The sequence below is a fragment of the Camponotus vicinus genome, unplaced genomic scaffold (genome assembly GCF_025532165.1).
Source record: "Camponotus vicinus isolate PSW18456_S1 unplaced genomic scaffold, iyCamVici1.0 SCAF_3, whole genome shotgun sequence".
In the NCBI taxonomy this organism is placed as follows: Eukaryota; Metazoa; Arthropoda; class Insecta; order Hymenoptera; family Formicidae; genus Camponotus; species Camponotus vicinus.
Window position 1 is genome coordinate 3147281 of NW_028141967.1, and position 14875 is coordinate 3162155.

At 35.2% G+C, this 14875-nt stretch overlaps 2 protein-coding genes across 5 annotated transcripts in view; both read right to left on the reverse strand.

Moving 5' to 3' along the window:
- The window catches only part of LOC145969385 (uncharacterized), a 101979-nt gene extending 98642 nt beyond the window's left edge, over nt 1–3337 (reverse strand). For 2 of the 4 annotated variants that reach the window (XM_083095488.1, XM_083095483.1), the window contains exons 1-2: nt 3092–3337; nt 2707–2775 (exon numbers count right to left, since the gene is read on the reverse strand). The gene's annotated coding sequence lies outside the window, so the exon portion shown is untranslated. Of the gene's footprint in view, nt 1–1747; nt 1767–2120; nt 2206–2706; nt 2776–3091 lie in introns of those variants that run through there. The other 2 variants (XM_083095484.1, XM_083095486.1) reach the window with 2 other exon arrangements.
- Nucleotides 3338–7191: 3854 nt separating this feature from the next.
- The window catches only part of Mgl (low-density lipoprotein receptor-related protein megalin), a 41184-nt gene continuing 33500 nt past the window's right edge, over nt 7192–14875 (reverse strand). The window contains exons 20-29 of the mRNA XM_083095473.1: nt 14489–14732; nt 13777–14384; nt 13405–13697; nt 12776–13293; nt 12458–12695; nt 12126–12380; nt 11530–12036; nt 10366–11353; nt 10189–10288; nt 7192–10106 (exon numbers count right to left, since the gene is read on the reverse strand). Coding sequence (XP_082951599.1) covers nt 9831–10106; nt 10189–10288; nt 10366–11353; nt 11530–12036; nt 12126–12380; nt 12458–12695; nt 12776–13293; nt 13405–13697; nt 13777–14384; nt 14489–14732 — 4027 coding nt within the window. The 3' untranslated portion in view covers nt 7192–9830. The remainder of the gene's footprint in view (nt 10107–10188; nt 10289–10365; nt 11354–11529; nt 12037–12125; nt 12381–12457; nt 12696–12775; nt 13294–13404; nt 13698–13776; nt 14385–14488; nt 14733–14875) is intronic.

Here is a 14875-nt window from a genome sequence, read left to right on the forward strand (position 1 = left end):
CCGGAAAGTTTTTCGCTCAGTGTGGCCGTCATAGCGGAAGCAAGAAAATAATGTGAAAACCGTCTCCGGTAGTCAAAGCTGAAAAATACAATGGAACACGAGAATACGCCCGACCGCCTTCCAGCGAGCTCCTTATTTAAACGCGAATCCTTTTGTTTTTCATACTCCCGCCTTCCGGCCAATCGAATAAATTTGCAGTATCACGGTTCCCTTTTTCCCTCTTTATATATTTTATTTCGATCCCTTAATTCCTTTAATTAAAAAAAAATAATTCCAAAATAAATACATTTTAACAAAGACAGTAATTTGTAATTCGTTAGCGAGTAATTATTACGAAATCATTACGAGTTTAAGTAGATAAATTTTACTAAAATTTATTGCAAAATAAAAAGTTGAAATATATTGCAATTGTAAGTAATTGTTGAATTATTCTAAATTTCTAATTTTTCTAATTTCCATACAATTTGCGGTCAATCTTTCTACATCTTGACAAATTTCCATATCTTTTAAGTTTTTATGACGCTGATTTAATCTAACTACATCCAATTATTGTAGCACGAATAATTTTCTCCGACAATTGTATTAATGAAGTTAATATCGCGAGATAATTTTCATCATTTTAAGCAAATTTTTATCGTTGATATCCTCTTTTTGTCCGCGGATTTTTGAACGATCCAGATATTTCTTTCTGTTTGTCAAAGATTAACTCAATTTGGCTCGCTGAATTAATCGAAAAAGCATCCATAGAGAAGAGTTCGGCGGTTTGCATGAAAAATAAAAACAATTAGCCGAATTATGCGACTGTATTGAATAGCGGCGCTTTCACTTTGTGTGACAAAATATCCTGAAAGAAATACACGACGCGGCCGAGCTTTATGACCGGTCCTTTATTGGCCCAATATTCGCGACCACCGCCACTGAATTCATCGAATACCCGCTTTTGTTCCTTTTATTCCCAATAACTCGAACTAGACGTAACACAGTTCGCGCGTAATAGGAACGCACTTACATGCCACACGGTATTTCTGATCAATTGCATTTTATCAAAGCGTTTTAGCAGACACAGTAGATGTTATATTTAAAAAATAATCGTACAGAAATAGGACAAAATAGAAAGGATGGGAGTTTAATTTTTAAAATTATGACGTTGTGAAAGACTCGGAAAGTTATTTTAAATTACGACTTGGACTCTGACAATAATTAAACCTTTCTCGGTTATTCTACATTTTGGTTTTCCGCAGGTAATTAAAAATTAACAAGTATTATTCAAAATTAGAAAAGACAGTTTAAAAATTATTCAAACAAGAAAATACATAAAATTAATTAACGACGCTATTATGGAAAAATTTTTCAAAAATGAATTAATAATGCTCGTAAAATCGTGGAAAGCAATAGTTGATTAAATTTAAATAACGGATATTAAGACCATTTTAAGAATTGCAATTGTGAATTATAATCCTAGAAAATGTTGCTAAATTATTTTAATATCCATCACAAACATCCAAATCTTTCCACTTTAACACTCGTTGTTTTTCTTCATCGAAAATGATATTTACTCTTCGTGGTCTCTATGGATCAACGGGATAAATTTATAACGAGCAGCCGAGAAGATCGCGGTGTGATCTTTGCAGAATTTAATACTCAGCTCGCAAGAACACATAATGCGTGGGGATTTCGGTATAAATATATTTACGAGAGCACAGAGGAAAGAGGGAGAGAGAGAGAGAGAGAGAAGGATAGAATATACCGTAAAGGGATGGACAACGGGGATGGTCCCAAAACGGTTTGGACGGTACCGCGCCCCTTTCGTGTTACGCGAGGCCGAGTATCCGTAGCTCCGGCTGATTTACATTTACGATCACTCATCTCTGCCTCGACCCGGGGCTCGTACTACAGCTTATTAACTCATTCGTCTCGGTCATGAATAATTTACCATCTTGACACACCATTGGATACCGCCCAGTGTTGTTCGCGCGAGATGGTCGCTTTCTGTCCGAGGCGAGGGCTCGTACATATTGTGCGCGATCACGTGCCATCGTAAATAAAACGAAAAGTGCGAGGAAATATATACTACGCATTACTAAGCACTTCTTTATATATTTTTGACTAATATTGCTCACTTATCCTGTGCAACTTATCTTCGAGTCAGTACGACACGGTTGCAGCTGGTCAACTACAGCTGTATTTATCTGGTTAAAGTGGCTATCTAGCCATTTTGGTCTCTATTAAAGATCGAGAAAGAATTCCTTCAATTATCATAGCCGACAGATACGTAAGTATAAATATTTTGTGCTTCTATGTATGATATCATTCATTTTAGAATTCATTTTAATATAACTATTTTAATTGATATAGAGTCAGGTTATCAGTCAAAATTGATTATAATTAAAAATTGTATAATATTATATAATATATATAATTTAGAATACAAAAAAATAATTTTTATAATAATAAAATTATTTATTATTTATATTATTCATTATAATATTACATGTAATGTAATTGATAACCTGGCTTTAGTTAAGATATAAAACGTAGATATTATTGGAAAAATTGTGATTTTTCTATTTATATTAGTATGCTTCACGATTAAAATTATGTGTTGTAATTTTTACTATAATATTTTCTCCGCATAGTCTATAATCTACATCCATAACCTTTATTTCAAAATAATCCGTTACCTTAAAATAAAAATTTTTCACTCACCGACTGATGTGAAACAGCAGAATTAACGGCATTGAAACTGCATTGAAACTGCATTGAAACTGCATTGATCTGTAACATGCAAATAGAATCCAAATTGTAGTAGCGCTCAAAATAATTAATATTTACAAGGATTATTTACTGAATTTTATACTCGATGCGTACAATAATAAGTAGATATTTAATGCGCAATTTTATAAATTCAGAAAAGATACTTTTTATTAACTAGAAACTTTTATTTTACTTTTGATTATAGCTTTTAAATAAATAAAAGGCTTTTTCTCTAATTCTTATTTAAATTATTTAAATAATAAATCAAATTACGATTGATCGTGTAATTCAATTTCGCGATTAATATGATTATTATACAAATGATAAGTTTACTCACCCCAGGTTTATTTTGTAAGTGCCCCCGATGCCCTAGATCTCCTCCTCCTCTCAGGTTATCAGAATTGTCAGGAAAAAGAACTTCTACTTTTAATTTTCGCACTTAAACGCGCTATACTTTATATAGCATTTCTGAATTTAAATTTTTTGAATATACATATATTTTTTTTCTAAATATGATTTGGGTACTTAGCTTCCCCTTCAGGATAAACCTTCCGGGTACTAAGCCCTCCCACCAACGTCAAGGTGTACCCATTGGGAGGGATTTATATTATATAATTTTTTTGTAATATAATAAAATTTGTAATTTATTTTAGAATTGAAAGATTACATCATTATCATATTACATTCCTTTCTCCTTTAAACGAAAGGAGACGTTATAAAAAACCGAGCACATCGATCGATTTGTTCTTCGTTGCTACAAAATATTTTGTTAATTATAAAATAAATTACACATGATCTGTAATACATAATAAAATTATACAACATGAATAATAACTCGAAATATTTAATACATAAGATATTAATGATTAATCACTCGATCGGTTGTTATTGACGATGCAAAATTATATTTAAATGCCAGAAATACGAATCGTTAAAAAAGTAATTACTTATAACTACGTTGTTATTTAAGCAATTTGATAAATAAGAATTAGAGAAAAAGCATTTTATTTAAAAGCTGTAATTCTGTAAAAGCTTCTACTTAATAAAAAGTGGAATTCTTTCTGAATTTATAAAATTAGTCCATTAAATATTTGCTTATTACTGTACGCATCATATAAAATTTTCAGTAAATACATTCCTTTTTCCTTTAAATGAAAAGAGACGTAAAAAACCGAGCACACCAAACATCAATCGATTCGTTTTTCGCTGCTACAAAATATTTTGTTAATTATAAAATTGTTAATTATAAAATAAATTACACATGATCTGTAATACATAATAAAATTATACAACATGAATAATAACTGAAAATATTTAATACATTAATGATTAATCATTCGATCGATTGTTATTGACGATGCAAAATTACATTTAAATGCCAGAAATACATATATGAATTGTTAAAAAAGAAATTATTTGGAACAACTTTGTTATTTAAACAATTTAATAAATAAGAATTAGAGAAAAAGCCTTTTATTTAAAAGCTGTAATTCTGTAAAAGCTTCTACTTAATAAAAAGTGGAATTCTTTCTGAATTTATAAAATTAGTCCATTAAATATCTGCTTATTATTGTACGCATCAAATATAAAATTTTCAGTAAATAAAAAAATAATTACTTGAAATTATTGCAGCAAAGTAGCAATTTATAATTGTCATTATTTACCACTTCAATCTCAATTTCGAATGAATAAATTGCAGGAAATATCTATTTCAGTAAATAACTATCATTTTGATACATTTATTTTTTTTATTCTTGATTGTCAAGTTAATTAATCATACAAACTGATAATTGCTAATTATTCGTAGAGAAAGGTTGCGTTTCAAAGAGTTACAGTTCGTGGCGCGTTGCCTGCTCGCAGCGTGAATGACCTTATATATGTATGACGCATAAACAAACGCTAAGGTCGTTCACCAACCGATTATTATTACCTCAAAATATTATTTGCTGTCAAATATTTAACGTTTTATGAAATATTTGTAGTTCTTTTTCATCGAATATTTCGTTATTTATTCTCCCATTTCCATTAATTGATTAATAATAAACGATTCAGTTTACACACCATGATTTTCCATTAGCCAATTCCGACTATATTCGATCTGACGATTTGTTCTCCATTTATTTAATTCGGAAATGATAATGGTAAATGTACAAATATATAATACATAGGTGAAAAATTAATTATTTAATTTAATTCTTAAATACTTTATGTCAAAATTAATAGTTTATCACTCACCTGCACGATGCGTTGACGAAATTATAAAATGTTGATTTATGTATATATTATATACAGGGTGTGTCATTTTAAGTGATGCAGCTGAATATCTCGAAACCATGGCGGTTTCGGTGAAAATGTTTTAAACAAAAGTTGCATGGTTTTAAGGGGGCCATAAGATGGTGTCATTGGTTTTACCTTGAAAAGTCGTTTGAAGGTCACGTGAAGGTCACCTTCAATTTCTTAAATGGAATCCCCTATTTTTATTACTTATTCTTGTAGCTTATCTCGAGAGCTTTCCAAAACACTATAATAAAGTATTTCTTCATTGAGTACTTTTCGAGTTATGAGGCTTGAAATAATTTCCTAATTTTACATAAACCATAAAATATCTAGTAAAATATTCATTTTTCGATTATCTCACATTAATACTTTTATGTACAAAATAATAAGAGGAATCAATTGGTGTAAAGAAAATACATAGTTATTTTTAAGAAAAAATATGTAATTGTTAATTGCAAATTACATATTTTTTCTTCGAAACAACTATGTTTTTTCTTTACACCAATTGATTCTTCTCATTATTTTGTACATAAAAGTATTAAGGTAAAATAATCGAAAAATGAGTATTTTACTAGATATTTTATGGTTTATGTAAAATTAAGAAATTATTTCAAGCCTCATAACTCGAAAAGTATTCAATGAAGAAATACTTTATTATAGTGTTTTGGAAAGCTCTCGAGATAAGCTACAAGAATAAGTAATGAAAAATAGGGGATTCTATTTAAGAAATTAAAGGTGATCTTCACGTGACCTTCACACGACTTTCCAAGGTAAAACCAATGACACCATCTTATGGCCCCCTTAAAACCATACAACTTTTGTTTAAAACATTTTCACCGAAACCGCCATGGATTCGAGATATTCAGCTGCATCACTTAAAATGACACACCCTGTATATGTTGGATTCGTGCGAGATGGAGAAGGTTCTTTAGGTTTCTTATGTTTGTTTTTATGCTAGTATTATAACAAAGTGTATGAAAATCGTACAGCTAAGACGTGGTGATCCGTACACGACGAAGGCCGATGAGAGAGAGAGAGCGAAGAATTCCTTCACCTTCCGGTATCGATAATAGCACCGCGATAGATTAATATCGAAAATAGAAGCCCGCAAATTACAAATATTATAAATACAGATACAATATATAAGAATACAATATATTGGAAAACAACATTCAAGAAAATTAATGTTTCGAAAAATATCAATAATGCGCATAATTAAATTTTTTAATATTTTTAAAATTTTAAAATTTTTAAAATTTTTTAATTTTTTAATAAATTTCATACCTTTATCAAAAAAGATTGAGTTTATCAAAAGCTATTATCTTTTCACTTTTTTCTCTCTTTATCAAGAATTCGCGCAAATATGTATAAAAATATACATATATGTAATAATAATATGTACTGATATTTATATATGCTAGAATAGAAAAAAAGATATTAGCTAAAATAAAATATACATCTAAAAATTCATATGCAAAAAATGCGCATTTTTGACTCATAATTTATGGATGTGTACGGATAGAATATAATCCAATACCCATACACGCTCAAAATCATACATAACACATAAACAAAATTGATTTCTCGTCGTCAGATAAAATCCAATTCTTCTTTATCAGATGCAAGTAAAATATCTAAGTAGTGATTTTATTGTTATATAATAAGAAAGAATAAACATTATCATTTCAAGAGAATCTGGATCTTCATTAACATATAATAATTGTGATTTTAAAACATTTTATCCTCAGTACGTATGTTTTTTTTAAATTAAAATTTCATTAAATTTCTTTAATGAACCCATGAATTTTTTAAATGCTCTTATTATATCTTAAGAATGTATCTCTTAGTAATTTTTTTTACGATAAAATCTGACACACACATTAAGAAATATAATATTTTAAGCTTTTTTGAATACGAACGACTACCTACATTACATTAAATCACATTTTTGAGCAAAAGAAATTAATTTGATTATAAATGTAATGTATTAAATTTATCAAAATTACAAGCAAATTTAACGAAAAATAAGATAAAATTTTAGGGAGCGGAACAAGAGTGGTCGAATAACGTTATATGAAGGGTGCGACTATGACGTGTGCGTGCAATTTTACAGGCAGGGAAAACTGGATTGTCAGCTTTAAAATTTATTTTTGGACGGTATCTGTTTGATATTTGCACAATATATTAACAATTATTATTTTATCAACTTGATAAAAAATACAGAAAATACTGATATATTATAATAATATTAGGACACTCTCTGGAACCCTGCCCAGGTCAAAGTCGATTGCAACAAAAAATACATATATATTTATTTATTTATATATACTTTTATGTATAATAATTTTGGAGGACAAGTCAGTATCGATAATTCTCCTCCCTTACGAGGCATGCGTATACAACGTGCTCTTATATGGACAGATCTCTCAATTTATATAAATTAATCGTATTCTATACAATTGTATTATTTAATAAAGGCACTTTTTTCAAACAATGCGTTTCGATTATCCGATATTTACAAGAATTATAAAAGACTGTCCCAAGTTTTAAAACAATAAGAGACAATCTAAACAACTTTAAGAACATAAGATCAAAAGAATGTAATTTTTAGAACCTAACATTTGAAAATATCAGGAGACAATAATTGCAATATTGTGATTTGTGCGGAAGAAGAATTATGCTTACTGACCGTGCAAAAGATTAAATGCATTAAAAGGAAAAAAGAACATTCGTTCCATATTAATCATCTCGTTTTAACTGAATTTGAAATAATCGATATATGTGATATTTCAATTTTATAAAATTTTTAATTAAATAGATGAAGGCCATTTCATTTCTAATTCCTATCGTTACTTTGTCCAATTTTATAAAAAAAGATGAAAATGACAAATGGTATTAATTTTGATTAGGACTTTATGTAAAAAACTATTGAAATAATTCTCTGATTTTTGACAATTAGAAGACGATTTGACTTCGCAGAATTCAGTCAATTTTCGTAGATTCCTTTTAATTCAGTCGTCTTTTGCAGAAAGAGCACCTCGCATAATCTAGAGCAATGTACAATTATGATCGAGCGCATATATCGAACATGTATTCACCGTGAAAGAGATATTTTTTTTCCTGTCAATAAAATCGATGGTTCTCTGCAATAACATCCACAAGGATAACATTTAATAACGTTCATGCGGAAAATATCTATTCCGCATCCGCGGGATTACACGCTTTTATTTACTGTAACACGGAAGGCCATTTTTCAACATAAAAAACTACATAACGCCACGCCCTTTCGAAATATCCCACTAAAAATACAGCTTTTGAAACAAACATGCGCGTATCATTAACACTTAACTATTATAATTCAATACGAGTATTGCAATCGTTACAGTAGTCATCTTTAACTCTGAGAAGGAGAAACTTTAATTAATGTAATTGATTGTAAAAAGTATCTATGAAAATAATATTAAATTTTAATTAAAGATTTCATTACTCTTTTTTATGTCACGTAAAGAGAAACATGATCAATATAATAACGCAACTATTAGAAAATAAAATAAAGAATACTTTCTAGCTTTATAGATATTTTTCTATCGAAAAAATCGAATCTTTGACTGTATTTGTAGTTGAGAATTAATTTCAACGCATGTATCAAGTGCTCGAATTGTATGGTTAAAACAAATATATAACACACTTGAATTAAACTGTAATATTTTACAAATATTAAGCTATTATTTTAAAACTGAATATTTTTCTTCGAATAAAATTGAAAACAAATTATTTTGCTTCCGCCATTATACTTTTACTGTTGCGTTTTATAATACAGATAAGATAAAATATCAAAAAGCAAAGTAAATATTTTATAGCAGATGTTCCGAGAGATTATCGAAAAATCGAATGCATCATCAATTCGAGCACCGCTCGCGTGCACGCACATGTACATACACATCCTAATTATTGAAAAAATGTGTTCCGCGTTATCGTTACACTTTGCCAGCAGCAACCTCGAAATAGAGTGGAATGTGTTGCGTTTTGTATGGTACACAGATAACATAAACGCGTTATACTTTATTATTAGCAATAATATTTACAAAACTTACAAATCACACACCTAGTAAAAAATGACACGTTTGTGCCTATTGCAATTCGCTTTCGCCCTACTGTCCTCGCAAAATCGATACTGTCGATTTGCAGCCATTGTCGTTTGTCGTTCTATATTCTTGGAAAATTTCAAGATCCTAAAGCCAGTTCACAATTCCTGGTATAAAGGATCTAGAGATAAGAACTTACGGTCAAAGATTCTTAGATCTGAGGAGCTGGGAAGTTGAACACCTATGTAAGGTTCTTTGATGCAAGGATGTGCAAAATTATAGACTTATGAATTTTTGCAAAAACCACATTCTCGAGAGTCTCAAAAGAGAAAAATTGTAAAACGAACATAAAACTTTAATTGTAAAAATCAACGATAATATTTAGGAATTTTCTACACAAGTCTAATTTTTACAAATTCGTGAATCTAAGAACCTATATCCATGACAATATGTAATCTCTTGATGTCCTAGAGATCTCGATATTTTCATATACGAGGATCACTGGATAAGATAGAACTTGAATTGAATCGTCGCACATCATGTCAAAAACGTCTCAGTGAACTTAATAAATAACGTAGCAGCTGCAAGTTATTCGCACTATTTAGAAGTGGTAAACTAATTTAATTTTTTTGTCCCTATGTATATATTCTTCGCAGTCGCCAAACACGTCGATCTGCGTTCAAGTTCGAGAAGCACAATAGAAAACAATTAATCCTAGCACTCGGACTTGTCCTCCTCGACCAGCTGCTGGGTGTCCTTGCCCGAGTCGATGGGCGTCGGGTCCAGTTCTCTCCTCTTTAGATTCAACTGCGGGGGCTCTTTGTGCTGCATGCTCGAGGGTTTCATCTCTGCTGGTGCTTCGTACATGTTGCCAACACTGGTACCATTTGTGGTGCCGCTCTCCATATTCACCGCGTCGTACATTGGATTGCTGAAGTCTCGATTCTTATGAGCAACATCGTTCAAATTATATTCTACGTCGAGGGGTTCCTGTAAGCGTGAAACAACAAACGATTAGAACATGTGTTCCAATGCAAAAATATTTATTGACAAAACGGAACAAAAAACTTACCATCCTTTCGTGAGCAGCTTCGCCAAACTCTACATTACTGCCTTGACGGAAGGAAACGCTTTGAGCGCCCGTAAGACTACCGAGGCCACCAGGTTTGCCGCTAGAAATAATAATCGAGTTTTATAAAAGTAAATTAATATAAAATTGTATTATTGTATCTAAGACTATTACGCTTACAATGGTCGCTTTTTGAGAACCATGAAGATCGCGGCAGCGCAGAACAATATCAGCAAGCATATGACTATGGGAATAACTATAGCAGCAGTGGATCCGCCTGCTCTGGCGGCGACCGCCGCCATCTCGCAAAATTCACCATGAAATTCTTCGCGGCAATTGCAAGCCAGCTTATCTTCCTCCTCCTCACACCGTCCGCCATTCTGGCAACGACATACGATGGGCGCTGGCAAAGGTCTCTCATTGGTGGCATCGCAATGCCTCTCGTTATCCCTGATCAGATGCTGAAGAGGATCGGTGTTGTCCGAGCAGAGACAGCGGTGGCCGCCCGGAATCGTTACGCAGAGATGACTGCACTGGTCATTGTGACAAGGATCTCTTAGACTGGTATTGTATCTTAGTTGATGATAGACTCTGAGACCACCGGGACTAGGGATATTCTTGATGATAGTATGCGGGACTCCTCTGCCGAATTTATCTTGCCGAATGAGCTCACCCGTTTGCTTGGTAACCCAATAAAGATTATTCTCAAAAACGTCCAACGCCACCGGATGCCTAAATATTCCAATTCGCGGTGCTCCAATTCTCAGGACGATTCTTCTGTTGGTACCGGACAAATTGATCGCCTCGATAGTATCCAGCTTGACGTCTGACCAATAAAGCGTGTGTTCCATAGCGTAATCGATGGTAAGTGCCGAAGGACTGGCGATTCGTTCAGCCACGAGCAATTTGCGTCTATCGCCGTCCATCCACGCTATTTCGATCTTTGGCTGATTACCCGCATCAGCCCATACAAGTTCGCCTCGCTCGGGATCCACGACCACCGATGTTGGTTGCTCGAGGTTCGTTCTGACTATGCTACGTCGATATCGGCCATCCGATTTGGACATCATGATCCGACCTTGAGCAGGAACGACTGTTTGGTCAACTTCGCTCCAGTACAGATTACCAGAGATCCAATCGACTGCCAAATTCGTTGGTTTGGAGTCAACTACAAAAATTAATATTGTTAGCGAATATCATTGACATTGCTCGAGAATAATATAAATATATTTTACAAATTAAAATATCGTATTGTTCATTCCGTAGATGATTTAAAAATATCTCTACAATTATAACGATAAGAATACTTTTAATTAATCAACTAGAAAACTGAATAATATATACTTTTCATGTTGAGATCCTGCGCGTGTCCAATTTTCGCTTGGCCTTCTTTGGCGTTTATCATATAGGATCGCTTAATGGTGTTGTCGTACGAATCAATCCAGAAAACAAATTCCGATCTGGGGTCGAAATCGATGGCTTGCACTCTTTTCTCATTATCTATCACATCCATCTCTTCTCTGGTACGCAAGTCGTAGGCTCTAAGTTCGGGTCCGTTGGCGAACAGCACGACAATATTATCATCTTCGGCGCGACACACACCACTATGTCTGTCCGACAGTTGGAAACCTTGCCGACAAGAGCAGGTGTACGAGCCATTCAAATTGGTACAGATGTGAGAACACTGATGTTGATCGGTCTGACATTCATCAATGTCCACGCAGTGTTTTCGATTATCGGGTGAAATTATGTAACCAGGATAACAGGCACAGATATAACCGCCATTCGTAATGTTGTGGCACTCATGCGCGCAACCGCCACGATCGTTCATCGAACAGTGATGAGTATGATCTAAAAAACGCAAACAGGCGATAATCTATGATGATTTCAATCGAGAAGAGACATGATAGAGTGGAAGAATATAAGCGAATAGAACTCACGGCATCCCAATTCATCCGACAAGTCGCCGCAATCGTCCGCGAGATCGCAGAGTCTTATACGATCGATGCATTTCTTATTCGCACAGGCGTACTCCGAGATCGGATCGCACGGACGAGTGTGCTTGACACACATCGTCATGTTGTTCTCGTCGGAACCATCTCCACAGTTGTCGATTCCATCGCATAGCTGGTACCTGGCGATACACTTGTGATTGGCACACTGGAATCGTCTGTGCGTGTCACACTCGAATGTCGCTGCGCAAACACAGTAATACAAAACATTAATTCCTATTACTATTATTATATAAACAACTTGTCAGTAATGAACTTACCACACATGCTAGGATTCTCGTCGGAATTGTCGCCGCAGTCGTCGGTACCGTCGCAGATGTCGGTGAGCGAGACGCAGAGATGGTTGTTACACTCGAATCGGGATTGTGGACAATACCTTCCTCCGGGATATTTGGGCGGGCAACCAAGTTCGTCGCTCATGTCGCGACAATCTCGCGCTCCATCGCAACGAAGGTACGACGCGATGCAATGACCGCTGGTACATTGGAAGCTCTCATTCTGCGAGAAGAATAAGCGATAGTGTAAAAGAAATACACATAGTATCGTGATGCTATAACGAAACCGGCTCATTCATTTACCTTGCACACCCATCGCTGACATTCCTCCTCGTCACTATTGTCACCGCAATCGTCCTCGCTATCGCATCTCCATCTGGACGCTATGCACTTGCCGTTTTTACATTTGAATTCGGATTCGGAGCACTCGCGGTACTTGTTCTTGCACATCACTTCCGCCTCGTCGCTGCCGTCTCCGCAATCATCTGCGAAATCGCAGAGCCACTGCTTCGGCACACACCGATTATTGGCGCATTTGAAGTCCATATTGGGGTCGCACTTTGGACAGTTTTCCGGACGCTCGTCGGAACCGTCGCGACAGTCATCCTTGCCGTCGCAGAACAGCCATTTTGGAATGCACCGGTAATTTGCATGTCCCGGACAACGTTGCCATCCGGTCGTGCAATTCTTCTGACGACACATGTACGCTGGCTCATCGCTATCGTCCCCGCAGTCATTGTCAGAATCGCACATCCATAGCTTGGGAATGCACTTGCCGTTCTTACAATTAAACTCGGTACTCGGATCGCAGACACGATGGTCTGAAAGAGAATATATTTGGCATGAATTAAAATGAAATCAAAAATGGATTAGATTATTCAGAACTCGCACATTTTATATAAATCGTGAATACTATGGGTTACTCTACTCACGACAAATAACAGGATCCTCGTCGCTGCCGTCTTTACAATCGGCGTCTCCATCGCATTGCCACGAGTCATGTATGCAACGACCGTTGGATTTGCACTTGAACTCGAGTTCTCCGCATTCGAGCGCGCACTTGGCTTCGTCACTCCTGTCACCGCAGTCGTCGACTCCGTCGCAGATTGTCACGCTCGGCGTACAATTTCCGTTCGTGCATTGGAACACGCCCGATCGACAGTTTCTCGGCGGACAACTCGTCGACTCGTCGGAACCGTCTTTGCAATCCTTCTCTCCGTCGCATCTATCGTACAATTTTTATCGTGATTCTCTTCCTAAGTTCTTTAAAAAAATCGTGACTTAAGTACATTTTAATATCTCACCTCCAATACCAAGGAATACACTTCTCGTCGGGTGATCCGCAGCGATGCTGGCCTGCGGTGCAGTTCGCTATACACGTCTTGCCATCCTTATCCAAGATGAATTGATTTGGACATTTGCATTTGTAAGTGGTGACACCAGGCTGGCCGTATCCTTCGAGCAGGTACGAACTAGCGGGTGGTGCAATAAGACAGAGATGCGAGCAACCACCGTTATTCTGGGCGCAAGGATTATTGTAGGGTAATTGTCGAAGCGGATGATAGATGTGGATATCGTAGGGTCGATGCGTAGTGTTGCGCAGCATCTTCAAACGAGCACCGGAGAATTTCTCCGCCTTGCTAATCGCTTTTAGATTCCAGTCGGTCCAGTAAATGAAGTCGTCGAACACGGTGATGGCAAATACGTGCGGCACCGAGGAGCCAGAGAGAACGATCCGTCGATTGTGACCCTCGAGATCAGCAAAAGCGATGTAATCCAGATGTGCGTCCGCCCAGAAGATACGATCGGTGAAGTAATCGATCGTCAACGCGTTCGGCCAAGCGATGTCGTCCTCCCATGTTAGAATTCGAGTAAAATTGCTACCATCCATGCCCATCTTACCGATATACGCCTGAAATTTAAAACATGATTATTACAAAGAAATTCTCACACACTCAGCCTTGTTAACGCAATATGATTCTTTGCGAAAAATTTCAAGGACGTTTAATATCCAACCTGAAGATGCCAGGACGTAAAGTACAAGTATCCAGTGCCAGGGTGAATCGCAATCGCGCGCGGATCCGCTATTCCAGACTGTAAAGTCTTCCTATTGGTGCCGTCGAGTTCAGCAACATCCAGATGCTTCGCATGACGATCCAGCCAATACAATTTTCGACCAATCCAATCGATAGCGATGCCTTCTAGACCCAAACTATCATGACGGATGATGGGTTCTCTTTCACCGCCATTCACCGGTGCTCTAAATAAAAGAGTTTATTGTGTTTATTTTTGTAAAAAGATAGCAAATATTATTTTCAAGTTCAATTTATTTGTTAAAAGTTCTCATTTAAAAATAAATAAAAATAATTTTTTTAATAATTAAATTCATTCTCATAATTGAAT